Source organism: Beta vulgaris, chromosome 6 (assembly GCF_026745355.1).
Source record: "Beta vulgaris subsp. vulgaris cultivar EL10 chromosome 6, EL10.2, whole genome shotgun sequence".
NCBI lineage: Eukaryota > Viridiplantae > Streptophyta > Magnoliopsida > Caryophyllales > Amaranthaceae > Beta > Beta vulgaris.
In genome coordinates this window covers 5,912,256-5,927,063 of record NC_079207.1, presented here as the reverse complement: position 1 = coordinate 5,927,063, position 14,808 = coordinate 5,912,256, and the positions used below count along the sequence as shown (strand labels likewise).

General features: G+C 36.1%; 2 protein-coding genes across 3 annotated transcripts; both read left to right on the top strand.

Moving 5' to 3' along the window:
* Positions 1-3,099: 3,099 nt before the first annotated feature.
* LOC104895226 (uncharacterized) lies at positions 3,100-7,687 on the top strand. The gene is made up of 7 exons (XM_010681676.4): positions 3,100-3,615; positions 4,366-4,528; positions 5,008-5,208; positions 5,286-5,528; positions 6,508-6,655; positions 6,830-7,061; positions 7,156-7,687. The coding sequence occupies exons 1-7, from the start codon at positions 3,228-3,230 to the stop codon at positions 7,494-7,496; spliced, it is 1,716 nt and encodes a 571-aa protein (XP_010679978.2). The 5' UTR covers positions 3,100-3,227; the 3' UTR covers positions 7,497-7,687.
* Positions 7,688-9,006: 1,319 nt separating this feature from the next.
* On the top strand, positions 9,007-13,765 carry LOC104895225 (probable serine/threonine-protein kinase PBL7). 2 transcript variants are annotated; one of them, XM_010681675.4, is made up of 6 exons: positions 9,007-9,660; positions 11,529-11,737; positions 11,818-12,026; positions 12,216-12,607; positions 13,034-13,408; positions 13,542-13,765. In XM_010681675.4, exons 2-6 carry the CDS (start codon positions 11,604-11,606, stop codon positions 13,548-13,550), a joined length of 1,119 nt encoding a protein of 372 aa, XP_010679977.3. In that variant the 5' UTR covers positions 9,007-9,660; positions 11,529-11,603; the 3' UTR covers positions 13,551-13,765. The 2 variants fall into 2 exon arrangements, with proteins under 2 accessions (XP_010679977.3, XP_010679976.3); XM_010681674.4 differs by having other exon boundaries at positions 9,011-9,660; positions 11,837-12,026.
* The last annotated feature ends 1,043 nt before the right edge of the window (positions 13,766-14,808 follow it).

Here is a 14,808-nt window from a genome sequence, read left to right as displayed (position 1 = left end):
AAGTGTGCACCCCCCAAGTTTAGTATTCCTTACTGAGTCTATTACGATGGGAACTACCTTGTCCACATGACTTATACAAAAAGTACATGGGTAAATAAAATAATAGCTACCGTTCTTGCTAATAAATAACAAGTCGTGGCCTCTTTATAATTGTGATCATAAAAGATCATATGTCTAATAAAAATCCTTCTGAAATAATCCTCCTTTAAAAAGAATAATAATTCTTAAAACTTAGCCATACAAAGGCATAAATAAAATAACTTGCTCAAGGGTTAGCCTTTGAAAAATAATAATTGTTCAAAAACACTCCTTTTTAAATATTTAGACATGAATCTAAATATTAAACTCCTTCTAAAATATTTGAATATAAATTCAAAAATAAAACTTTATAAATATATTAAATGAAAGACATAATTCAAAGTTCATAAATAAAATATATAAACTTTTAAATATGTTCCTATTAAACAGATGCAATTCATAACAAAACTCATAAAAACTTATATTTCAATCCAAAAGATTTTCCTAAAAACATAATACTACACTTGCAAAACAATTATTAAAGATCTATAAATACACGCACCTTAAATAATAATAACTACTAGGGAGAAGAGAAAAGGTAGGCTAAGAGGGAGAGAGAGTTTAAATTTGAGAAAAGAGATTTATTTCTCAAATTTGGTGTGAAAAATATGATGGGTGGAGACCCCTATTTATACTAGTTGGAAAAGTAGAATTGGAATAAGATTAGAAAACTAAAAGATAGATTTAGGGAAAAAGATAAACTAATCTAGCTAAGATATATTTAATATTTATGATTATCCAACTAAAATTAGGAAAAGGTAGAAATTACCCGATAATACGTAGTTATAGAAGGTAAAATAACTAAAAGATAAGTTAAAAGAAAAAGTTACAAAAGTTTGTTAAAAAACTACATTCCAACTCACTCGTGGCGTGAGTTGCCGCGGAATTTCTTTTTCTTTCTTTTTTTTTTTATCCTTTTTCTTTAAATCTTTTTCTTTTTTTGCAATTTCTCTAAATCTTTTTCCTTTCTTTTGTAAACCTTTTTAAGAATATTTTTTTATTTATTTTGAACCAACTACTTGAATGTAAAACTTAGAAAAGTTAGGCCCAAAATTTATTTGGGCTAAACTTTATTTTAAATATCCAAAACATTTCTTATAAAAGCCTTTCTAATAAATAATAAGCCTTTTTAGTAAATAAAACCTTTTTAAAAACTAAAACTTTTCTAAAAATATAAATATTAACTTACTAAAAAAAATACGGTGTATTACACTTGTTCTACACTCCTATGCAAGCTTATTGTGACGACAGTCGTGTTCTTATAAATTTTGATAACTCAAGTAGGCGGAAGGTTCCGTACGATATTGGGAGTATGCATATTAAGGTGATGGATGTGGGACGGAATGAAGCCGTATTTGCATTTCATCTAATAGACCAAGTTGTCTATTAGGGATGAAGTTGCCCGTATGATTCTAGTAAGATGACGGTGTCCGTTCGCTGCCAAGAAATAAAAAGTAAAGAATGTAATGCTACTGTAGTATCATGTCTAGGCCTTATTGCTTTGTTTATGCTTAGTATGTACTCAATGCTATAGTATGTACTCAGCAAGTCAGCATAGCTGATTGTGTGTTATTGTGTTGTTTGTTGACATGGGATGAACCATTGATGAACAATGGGGAGCAGACTAGGTGTGTTGGGGTTGCTGCATGATGTTGAACATATGGGGGATAGTTTTTAGTCTTGAAGCTTTAATGCGTTTTTGTTAAGCATTATAAGACTATTATGATTTACTTAATTAGTTTGTGGTTTGAATAAAAAGGGATCGTTGATGATTCCCGAGTTTTAGTTACATCTTTATTTCAGTTGCAGTTCAGTTTTCGTGACAATGATTTAAATTAACATTTCTTTTCAATAAGCCTTGCGTTTCACCATGGCGGTAACACTCCCAAAGTCGATGCAACGTAGTCGTAGACGTGTATGTATTTTGTGGGTGTTACAACGATGTCTGTTCGCTGCCAACTAAATTATAAAAGTTATAAATGTAATACTCTCGTAGTATTACGTCTACGATTGTTTCATATTGTTTTGACTGTGCTTAGTATATTATTTCACCGTATTGGTACGTACTCAACACAGTTGATTGTTTGTTTGTTTGTTTGTGTTTGTTTGTTGATTTGTGATGAACCATTGATGATTCATTGGGGACTTGTTGGGCCTCTGGGTGAGCGACCCTATGCGAGGGCAACCCAGAGGAAATTAATCTTACCCAATGCAGATCATGGGCCGAGTTGACTTTGGCAAAAAAGTGGTCCGTTTCGGGCTAAAGCCCCGAGCCGGGCCGGACTAGGCCAAGGTGTGGGCCAAAAAAGCCACGCCAAAACCCATTATTTTGGGAATGGTTGAAATTTAGCCTATTTTTCCAAATCTAGGTTGCCCGTAGCCCGAAATTTTTACCCAAAACCCGTTCATTTTCAGGCCGGGTTCACCAGGTCACCTCTAAATTCTTACTACGGATTCTTGAAAGATGGCCCAAGTAAAATAAAGATAAAAAAATATGCAAAGTCAACTATTGGTCTCGAGTTTTACACCAAGATGCAAGATTAATACTCTATATACATAATATTAATACACCATGCATGATCCAAGGTTTTTCCCAATCCAAATTTGTAGCTACATTAATGAGCAAAGTTGATAATTTTCAAATCTATACATGGAAACTCTACCCATCTTTATTATTTTTTTGGGATAAATCACTTGGTACTATTACTAGTCTACAAGATTACAAGTCTAGTATTGTAGTGTTTAAATTCAAAGCAACATTAAATGTAATTTTAGTATGGTACCTCAACTATAACGTTATACTACATTACTACTACATACATGAACATATACACCGACTGCTTTATTAAAATCTTGGTGCAAATGTTTTTCAGGAAGAAAAATCTGAGGCTACAGTTTATGTCATGCAATCCAACAAGGTTACACTGACACGTGAGAGTATATATGGTTACCACTTCACAACACCGCGTAATCCTCCGTTAACTGCTTTATAAAGCTGCCATTTTTCCTTTTTCTTTTTCTTTTTTATAATAAAGTTTCCTTAAATAGGTAGTACATTTTCAGTTTCTCTCTTCTGCATTTCCAAGATTCAAATTTTTTCAAAAAAAAAAATATCAAAACTTTCTTTCCCAGAATTTGAAGAAGAAGAAATGGGTATAATCATAATTTTATCCAGAAAAAGAATGTTGTTACATTCAATAAAATCTATGCTTATGTTAATGGGAATTCTTTCGATTATTGGGTTAATGTTGTTGAATATTAGGCTTGTAGATCCTTCAACTCAAGCAGTTTTTTCTATTTCATCTTCCCAGAAATATTCAAATTCTAGTATAATCTCCATTTCTGTAAATAACCCAGATGTAAAGTCTTCATCTTTTTCTTCATCTTCTCAAAATAACAGTCATGGGTTTGTGAAAACGACGTCGTCGGCGTGTGTTACTGTTGAGGAGATGGGGGAAGGTTTTGGGTCTGATTTTGCTACTTGGAAAGAATCTCTTCGAGTTAGAAGATTGATTAATAATCATTTTCTAATCAATGGTAAACTTTTCTTTCTTTTACTTTTTCTTGCTTCTTTTTCTATAAATGTATTACTTTAACGTTTAATATTACTTGTTGTACTGTTTTATTTTTGGTGAATGTTGTGCAGTAAACATAATTGTTGCTTTTCTGTGTGTAAACTTTGAAAATTACTGTTTTACAGCTTAATTTATCAAGGTTTTTTTTTCACTCTTTTATTCTTTGTATTTTTTAGCATTTCATGAGCCCACAACTTCTATAAATGTAGATTATATGATTAGTTTGATACTGAGTTTTTTAATCGTAATTTTGCAGTATTGACAAGCTATTTGAGTAATAGATGCCATTTACTATCTGTCTATCTGTTCTTGAATGGAATGTCTCGATTATGGAGCCAAGTTTTGACTATAAATGCTCACCAACTTGCAAAAAAATATCGTCATGTCAGATCTTGTTAGATTTATTCGTTTCGTGTTGCTTGGGAGTGTCTAATGACTCGATTAAGATACATATATTGATTAACCTACATTTTTACTTTCAGAATTATGTATGAAGTGGTATTGATAAGTATAGTGAAATGTGGGTTTGTGTGCACTGTTAAATTTCTTAATGAAGAGGATAAATAAATAGGATTTGCTACATTTTTTCGATTATAGTCTTAAGTAATTCAACTTGGGTGATGATTACCAAGTACAAAAAGAAAGCACTTGAATTATGTGATTTTGGGTTATTTAACTTGAAGCAACCTTTCTGACTTATAATATATTTCAGGTCCTTCAAGAGTTCGGGAGCTCCCTCCAGAGGAATTCTGTCAGCATGGTTTTGTGATAGCAAAAGCTGCTGAAGCTGGCTTTGGGAATGAAATGTACAAGATATTAACGTCTGCAGCGTTAAGCATCATGCTGAATCGCTCCTTCATCATCGGGCAAACCAGGCATATTGGTTCTCTCTCAAGCCTTTGGCTTATATTTTTAGTTATTTTCTTGAATGTCTTCGAGTGGCGTTGATAGGGAATTAATATATGTCTGGTATGTTACTCGGATTCTTAATATCACATTGAATTCTTGTGGCATACCCTCGAAGCTTCATGGGTATGGACACGTTCACACTTCATTATGGGTCAGAATAATGAAAACTTTCCATAAATAGCTGAGTTGAATACCCGGAAAGATACCTATTTCCAAACAAGTACCTAAGTCTGAGTAACATGGGGTGCTTGTTTGCACACTATTATTAGCACCTTAGTGGTAGGCTGATTTAGGAACTTTTATTATCAACTACTTGTCCATTTGATAAATTCAGAGACTCATGAACATTTTGATGAACAGTGCATTTGATTAAGCAGAACACCAAATCAATGTTTGCGAATAGTTTTGTCATGATCAAATGCTGAGCTTCCACCTTTTTTTTCAGGGGAAAATATCCTTTTGGGGACTATATTACGTACAGCAATGCCTCATTTACCCTGAAAGAAGTCAAACATTTATGGAAAAAGAATGGCTGTGTGTCAAGATTTGGTCGTCATTTGGTTGTTCGAATTGATGATTTTCAAAAGCCTTTGCGTACAAACATCCTTTGTAGCAACTGGAGGAAGTGGGAGCAGCCTATCATTTGGTAAAATGAGAAACAATTTTATTGCTTGTAGGAAATATAATGCAGTTTTAATACAGTATTGCAATGTTTTACTATAGGTTGCAGAATACAACAGATGCTGTCGCTGCTCAGTTTTTCTTGAAGAATGTGCATCCTGAGATGAGGAGTGCAGCTCTTGAGTTGTTTGGAAAGCCAGAACTTCACTCGAGACCTAATGTTTTTGGGGAGTTAATGCGAGTTCTCATATCTCCTTCTCCGGGTATTGAGGCTGCAGTTAAGTCTGTTCTTGCCACCGGAGAAGAGCCAGATATCACATTGCATGTGCGGATGCTGATGAGCAGGTACTGTAATGAGGCAAGCCTCTCCTTAGAACATGATTATATGCATTATTATTTATTAGGAAGCACACGTGGTGGTCACAGTGTGATGGTGATGTTAGTCTTCCTACAACTGTGACCCTTCACTTGTTGAGCTGCAGAGATGTACAAGGTAATATCGTTGCATTAGGCGGAGTTAGGATCGTTGTTCCCTGCACCTCCTTCGCCTTTTAATTGTGAAATGCACTTCTATTACGGAAAGTTTTCAGTATAATCATAGAAGATAGTGTAGCTGACATAGTGGTTACCACCAAAAAATTCATTTGAATTAGCTTGGTGGGGAGGACAAGGGGATATATTGTGTATATATACCTATATATGTCCCTTACATTCAACTCCTGGGATTAAGGTTACCTCCTAAAAAGATTCCCATGTTTTAAGTTATTTGGATCTAAATATCTAGGAGCTAACAAGCTCAACAAAGTAAATTAAATGGAGAAGGAAGCATAGGAGGAAGAGGGTTAAATTTGTGATGGAAGTGGCGGCAGAAGCATCATGGATGGCAGGGGTTTATTAATGCTGCCATGTATGGATGAAACACATACATCTTGGAGAACGGATGGTGTGGTACATGGCCATTTCAAAAGGAAGCTGAAGGCATAATCAAAGGTCTCATTATGTGAAACACTATCTCATAGCGCAACCCTTTAGGCTTGGACCCTCTTTCAACATTGTGCAAAGATGATGATGGCAATAAAGTCCTAGACTCCTAGCACACAAAAAAAAAAACTCAGTCCTGGAGGAGAACCAGGATAACACAACCAAAATGCTTGCCTGGCTCAAAAACTATTTGCTTGGGGACCTATCATACCCATTAGTTCTGAACCATGATATATCACTCTAAATCTTGATTCATAAAATCAACTTTCGATATGCATTGGCATGTTGTAGTCCAGGTGCAATCATACCACCAAATGCTTACAGAGTTTGTGGGTGCATTTAGGTCATTGTGGCCAGTGAAAGCTGCACTAAGCTGCATCAGAAAAGCCTTGGAGAACCTGGAACAGGTGGCAAGACCCAAGGTGGTCGTGGTCTCTGATACCCCCTCTTTTATAAGCACAGTCAAACCGAGTTTAGAAGAACTTGCTGAGGTATTCAATTAAGGTTGTCACATTCTTACATTTCATGTAATATTATGTATAATATGAGACCCAGAAAATAGCTATACTACTCATCTCAACTCTTAATGCTTTAGTCCATTCATGGGTAAAGCATTAAGATGCTTGCGTCTCTGCTACAGTTAACTTCTAAAACTGTCTTTGCAGGTTCTTCACTTCGATTACAAATATTTCAGAAAAAACAATTCCCTTGAGGTTAGCAGGTCACATGCTTTAGGATTCAGGGTCAAAGACTGGGGACCAGCACCAAGATGGGTTGCATTTGTGGACTTCTTTCTTGCATCAAGAGCAAAATACGCCGTTATTTCAGGGGCCAATAGGCGAGTTGGAACAACCTATGCCCAGCTGATCGCAGCTTTAGCTGCAGCTCATAATCTTGGTACTGTAGTGCTTCCTAATCTAAGTTTTACTTTAAGATAATTGTTTGTAGCTCTAGTCTTGACTCTTCTGCCTTTCTTGCCCTCAATATTCAGATGAAAATGCGAACACAAATCCTGGTTTTTCATTTCTAAGCAGCTTTCAGAGCACTCTGCTGAGAAACGGATTGAGCAATCAGATTGGATGGGGACATGCATGGAACAGGTTTGCTGGCCCGCTAAGTTGTCACGGGCAACCCATACAATGTGCTTATACGCCACTTCTTCCACCAGGTTGGTGGGACGGGATTTGGCAATCTCCTATCCCTCGAGACATTCGGAGGTTAAAGATGTATGGCGTCCGACTATCTGGTTTGGGCACAATTGATGAGGAACATCTCCAATTTTACTGCAAAGTAAAGAAAAAGGTAGTTAAGGTTCCAGTCTCATCAATGTAACTTCTATACATATAAAGGATATCTTAATTTTGTAAGTGTAGGTATTCTCATTTCACCCTCTGTATATCTAAAAGCTAATTTCTCTCGATTGTATTTGGTTAGAGGGGAATAAACAGGGGCGGATTTTGATATGTATCTAAATTCTGCCATTGGAAGGCATTAAAGGAAGTAGTATTTTTTTTTGGGTTTGAGTAGTCCTAATGCGAGCAAGAGATCGAGGGTTCAAATATTGGTTTCTGCCGTTGAAAGGGAAAAAAGGAAGTTGTATTTCTGGTTTGATTAGTCTTAATATGAGCAAGAGATCGAGGGTTCAAATCTTTGTTTTCCAAGTTGAAATTATATTAGTTAATAATGGCAACTAATCTTGGGCAGTTTTTGGTGCTTTGGTTGTGATGTTTAGAAAAAGCAATTAGAATCACGGAAAATAAAGAATTACATGATTGCATGCCCTCGTTATCTTTGCTCACACGTAAATGGTAAACTTTAGATCTTCGGGTTTAATTTGCTGGTAAAAGCACTAAAGCAGCAGGAATGAGTTGCTTGAGCCTTGATTAATGATGTTGGGAATATTTTTTAAAGGAAGTTTAGTCCCTTTTACTTCTCTTTTTCCTCTCCTTTTTTTGTGGCCTTTTGAGAGAAGCTAAGATAATGTACCTTTGGGACTTGGGAGTGTAACTTTGCAAGCATTTGTTCCTATTGGAAGCTCAATGAGTATCCGTTATCTCGATAAGAGTATAAGAAATACTTATGCACAAAAAAATTACAACAAAAGTTATTCTGGATTATGAAAATGGCTCAAATGACATTTTCGATTAAGAAAAATTTCCTACTCGTGATTGTGATGTGATGGGTGGGATTCTTTTCAAGGCACATCCAAGATTTGTGCTTGGTGGCCTTCGGAATTCGCAGAACGATAACCCTTCCTTGGCAATAAAACTAGCAAGGCAATATGACTATATGCGTATCAAGACATCATCCTAGAGTCCGATAATCAAATTTTTGTTAATCGTTTCCCAAAAGGCATCTTGTTTAGGCAAAATTTTGAAAATGATACCCTTATTTCCATGTCATTTAGCTATTTATCGCCTACTTTGGTTTCATATATTTGTGAAATATATACATAAATTGTTTTTTAATTATAAGCGGAATTCTCTTTTTTCCTGAATCTATATCACATCAATAACTCAACTCGTACTGCCTCCCTGCGTATAGGTAGGCGAAAGCTGCATTCCATTTCTTAGATCCAATGTGTTTTAAAAGATACTTTATCGTTTTATTATAACGATTTTAATTCAATTACATGGTCTCATGTCAAAAGGAACGAAAACTTTGTTGCCTATCAAGTATCACTTTGCTTAATTTTTACTGCCCTTAATAATTAAACAAGTACGGAAAAATCACTATCGAACGAAGGGGCAATTTCCCTCATATATTCTCCGACACTCTACCATTGGTTATTACATCAGCTTGACTTCCCTTTAAAAAAAGAAAATCTAGCACTTGGTGAGTTGTTGGGAAATTACATGATGAAGTAAAAAGTTTGAAACCAATTGAAAAGCACAGATGAGTGTGTTAGGAAGAATATAGTCAGGTGCGCATAAACAGGCTTTCGTAACTGAGGAGAATATATGTAGTATTTTTCATTGTATGTACGCAAAATTAACCATAAAATATGAATGAATGTGAACACATGAAAAAGGGGAAAAAAAGACTCGCAAGTTTTCTCTGAACACATAATTACATTTTCAGCCAGCATCTTCTACGCCTTTCTGTAACTGCACACTTCCTCTGTTTCACTCTCCTTTTTTTCTTCACCCCATTATTTTTCCCCTAAGAATTCCCAGAAATTTAACGAGATCACATAATCTTGTTTAGCTTTAGATTGTTTTTTTTATCTTTCTTGATCACATTTCTTTGTTTTGCATTCTTCATCAATGCAAATTTGTGGGTTCATTGATTTGTAAAATTCTGATTCTTTTGAATTACATACCCTCCCTTTTCTTGAAGGGAGGAGAGAGAATCAAAGGGTTAGTTTTTAAATTTTCAGGAAAGCAAATGATTGATTGGTTTTGTTTTGGGTGGAGAAAGAGGAGAAATTATGAGGAATTTAATGGAGAAAAGTTTCAGTCTTTTAAAACTCCTAGCATCTCTGATCGTAATGTGGGTAAGATTTTTTTTTTTTTTTTTTTTTTTTACATATATGAATTATGATCATCCTTAATTTTGTCAATTTGAATTGTTTTGTTTTTGGGTTTAATGAGTTTTTTCAGTGTTTATTATGTTGCATTGTAAAATCTTTTTATGTACATTACTAGCTTGATTAAGATCTTGCTTCCATGATGAATTCAGTTTAGCTCTTTAATTCTTTTTTCTTTTTGATTGAGTTTAACCATGTTTAATGTTTATATTGCTTGTATTTTAGAGTTTCCCTACTGTTACATTCTAATTAAGAGTCCAATTGGAATAACATGGAGTGATTTGTGTGTATTATTATGATTTTGTTGATGATTAATATGACTAAGATGAAATAAATTAAAAGGCTTAACCTAATTGCAATTCTTGGCCCATTTCATTTGGCAATAGTCTAAGCAAAGATATTGACTTGTTGCATGGGTAAAGAAATAGAATAGATTATGGGATTAAAGAAAACATTTAGTGAATATTTTATTCAAATTAGTTTATGGAAGATGGTTGGATTTTGGTTGGGAGGACTTTTGTCCCCATGTGGGGCTAAGAAATAGTAATTTTTTATATAGTGGACCCGACCCATCTAAGGAAATGTGTAGAAAGTATTGCAAGACATAGAGATCGTAATGTGTGACCGTGGTATTTTGACAATCAATTTTTGCTAGCAATATGAGCACTAATATACCCATAAGGACGGTTGCTTCTCTTATGTTTTCACTGCTTTCTTATGCTAAAATTTTACTTCATCGATAACCTATGTGATCCAAGCCTTACAAACAAATTTTACCTTGTGTATTGCTATGAGATCATAATGTATGACCGTTAGGGGTGAGCAGAAATTCCGGGTACCGTGACCCAGTCCCGGACCCGGCATGGAACCGCCGGGCCCGGACCCGGGACCGGGTCTGGGTCCAAAAAAATGGACCTAGTTGCATTTGGTTCCAATTCTGGGTAGTATTTTTTTGGACCCAGTACCTGGTGGGTATCCGTTTTGACCGGTCCCGGCTCTGGGTACCCGGTTGGAGCGGGTATAAGTCCAGGTACCCAATACTTAGAATTGGTTTTTTTTTCATATACTCATATAGAATTGGTAATAGGATAATAGTTGTTAAGTAAAAAATTAGTATTTAGTAGGCCTTTAGGCCCATTTATTTTTTAAAAAATTTTTATAGCTCAATTGGCCCATCTTAGTATGTTGTTAAACTTACAACTGGGTACCCAGTTCTGGACCTGGTACCCACCGGTTCCGGGTCTGGGTCCAAAAATTTAGGTCCCGGTTGGACCAATTCCAATTTCAATTCCAGATTTTCAATACCCAGTGGGTCCGGGTCTGAGTCCGGGTCTATAAAATTCTACCGGGTACCCGGTTGTGCTCACCCCTAATGACCGTGGTATGTTGGCAATCTATCTTTGCTAGTAAAACGAGCACTAATATACCCAATAGGTTGCTTCTCTTATGTTTCCACTGCTTTTTAATGCTAAAAGTTTACTACATGGACAACCTATGTGATCCCAGCCTTACAAACAAATTTTACCTTGTGTGTTGCAATAAGATACCAAGGAGTCTATGTGTTCCTACAATCTTTTACCCTAGTTTTTAGGAGACTACAGTTTGATGGAGGCAAATCATTAGGATGTTGTTTGTCATCTTGATAGCATTAATATTGAATTTTTAGTGTACAATCATAATACCTTTTGTGGGAGGGTATCTACTAAATGGTTTTAGACGCTGAGGTCGAATTCACTAACCAAGTTTTCAGAACCATTGGAGAGGATTTGTTTCATTGCTTGTTTGCACCAATGGGATCATATCTTGCTTTACATTCTGTTGGCTATATGTTGCAGAAGCCAATAAACATGGGCGCAGAGCTGAGGCAGATTCCAAAGGGCAGTCCCTTATTACCAATAATGTAGCTGGCCATGATGGAGGTAGAGGTACAGTGTTCAACTATAGAGACCTTGCTACAGCAACTAGGAACTTTCATCCAGATACTTTCCTTGGGGAAGGCGGATTTGGGTCTGTTTACAAGGGAAAACTTCTGGATACTGGTGAGGTATGTATGTATGTCTGGTAGTTAGCTCAAGTTCAGGATTGCTTGTTTAAATCAATGCCTTAAAGTTGTACTCTTAAAAGTATGTATGATTCCGCACAGGTGGTTGCTGTTAAGAAGCTTAATCTAACAGGTTTTCAAGGTGAAAAAGAGTTCCTAGTGGAGGTTCTCATGCTCTCTCTTTTGCGCCACCCTAATCTTGTACATATGATTGGCTACTGTGCTGAAGGCTCGCAACGGCTGCTAGTCCTTGAATTCATGCCCTTGGGATCGCTTGAAGCTCATCTTCATGGTAGAATATGTTTTTTAGTGCTTTTATGTTGGTTGACAAGTTAAATTATATTTACTACTAATAAATACTTCCAGAAACACCAATACAAATTTACAAGTCGATTATATTTAGTTGAAGCTCTTTTCACTTTGATTTTTACATTGGAAAACTGAATGAATGTATGATGGCTTAATGTGGTCAACTTTGTAGATCTTCCACCTGAAAAGGAGCCACTAGACTGGAATACAAGAATGAAAATTGCAGCTGGTGCAGCAAAAGGAGTGGATTACTTGCACAATGAAGCGAAACCATCTGTTATATTCAGAGACTTAAAACCATCTAACATTTTGCTAGATAATGAGTACAACCCAAAACTCTCCGATTTTGGTCTTGCCAAATTTGGTCCAGTTGGAGATAATTCTCACGTCTCCACTAGAGTGATGGGTACCCATGGGTATTGTGCTCCCGAGTATTTCTTAACTGGTAAATTGACAGCAAAATCTGATACATTCAGTTTTGGGGTAGTCTTGTTGGAGCTTATTACTGGGCGTAAAGCAGTTGATACAACTCGTCATGGTGGAAGAACTTCTCTTCTTGATTGGGTAATTTAATGTCCAAACTCGTCCTCCTTTAGCTTCTATGTACTTCTGCTGCATAGCCCTCCCCTTCTCATTTTGTTTGAAACGGGCCAAATAAATAATGAATTGCAGAAATAAGCTCCGTGTGGTCAGCCGGGATATTTTGGTGTCTTCATTTTTCTATGAGTGAGGCTATTTTGCTAAATTTTAGCTTGCGGTTTTTTTCTCATATGAGTGTAGTAGGAGCATTTTTGTGACAGTGCTCTGTGTAAGGCCCACACCTTAACTAGATCATGTTTAGCTAGCTAAAATTTGGCCAAGGAGAGTTTTTCTTTTGTTATATTTATACATGTAAAGGACTGATGTTTGATGGGTGTCACTTCATGCGTTCTTCTTGGTATTGAGTGATTGCAAATTGTCTGGTATTTTAGGATTGTATTGTGGTTGCAGGCACGTCCGCTATTGAAAGATAGAAAGAATCATATGCAGTTAGCAGATCCTAGGCTGAATGGGCAGTTTCCTATGTCCGCGCTGCACAGGGCTGTAGAGGTTGCAGCAATGTGCCTCAGAGAGAAAGCCAATGCCCGGCCCACTATGAATGAAGTGGTTCTTGCCATGAACTATCTGACATCAAAGAAGCATGGTCGTCCTCGCAGTATATCTGAAGGAAGCTCTATAGATATTGGACCCAGTGAAACGGTCAAGACATCAAACCGTGATGTTGTAAATAGAGAACAGGCTGTAGCAGAGGCTAAAATGTGGGGAGAGAAATGGAGAGAGAAGAGACGACAAAGTACAGGTGGTGGCTCTGACGGGGTGGACCAGGTAGTTATCTTTCGATCAGAATCTCAATTCTCAAGCAAGATTTGTTGTTCTCAATACATTTTTATTAAAAAAACAAAAAACAAAAACTGAAGTCAGTTGATTTTATATATGCTTTTCTTGTTGAAATTTGCAGTTGGGTTGAGCAAGTGTACAACTAGCACAAGGAATTGTAGAAGTGGTTCAAAGTCTGTAGAAGTAGAACTGTAGAATCTAGTTGGAATGACGGCCAAGCTCGTGATTCTTTAACAACAATGGATACTTTTGAGTATTTGCATACATACTGACATAGTGTTAATGTTATGAACTGAATCATAGTAGTAGAAAATGATAATCACAGAAACACAGAGGTGTTGAACATCTGATACTTTTCTTTTGTTAAGGAATATACATATAGGATGTAGAATAGGATAGCACAATACATGCTATTGTCAAGTTTTCATTATGGCATGCATCTAGTCGTCTGAAGCACCTGTTCAGTGATATGTTTGACTGTTAAACAGTTGCTGACACTGATGTTTTAAGGTAATACTTGTGTCCTTGTCTAGAAGATGGGCAGGAAATATTGAATGATTGATGAAAGTGAGGATATTAATTTGTGTCCCGGGTATACTTTGGGTTGTTGCTTATCCTATTTAGTGCATGTCTCACAAATTCATGTGTTATTGAATTGGTTTAGAAGTATATTAGTAAAAACAAGGGCAATAAGTTCACATCATGCATTCGAATCATTGTGACTTGGAACACTTGATTCCCCTTAATAGTTTGCAACATCACTCAAATTTTCGATAAGAAGATCAATAAGATAAGAATATAAGATTTTAGTAGATTGGTAAAAAGAGATCTCTATACATACTTGAGGTTATGGTTCAAGTTTGTATAGAGAGCATGTTAGAATTATTGAAATATTTGTATCGGGCAGATGTGAAGTGAGTCCCATTCAAAGAGTGTTGGGTGTGAAATGTTTGATGGAGTATAAATTTTTCTTCGCCTTTCAACAATAAACGCCAAGAGTGCACTGTGGTTTTACTAATACCTTTTTGGTGTCTTAATATCTAAAATATTACATTTAAACTCGTGCAACACACAAGTTAAAAGGGTGAAGAAATTGTTTTTGGATATTTGTACTTTTGGGGGGGAGAGAGAAAAAAGTAATGTATAATTAGTGAATTCAAAAGGAATTGGAGTTGGTTGTTGGCTCAAGTGGTGAGTTTTTCCATCTTCCCTAAAAAGATCTAGGATTCAATTTCTACCCCTAAGCATTTGCTTGAGATTTAAGGGGGGGGTTGGGGGTTGGGAGTGCCTGGCTTGTAATGGATCTCTGGGTGGAGGTCCTGTGCAAGGGCAGCCCAGAGAATTTCTTCTTACCAATTTTTAAATTAGTGAATTCAAATGGGTCATAT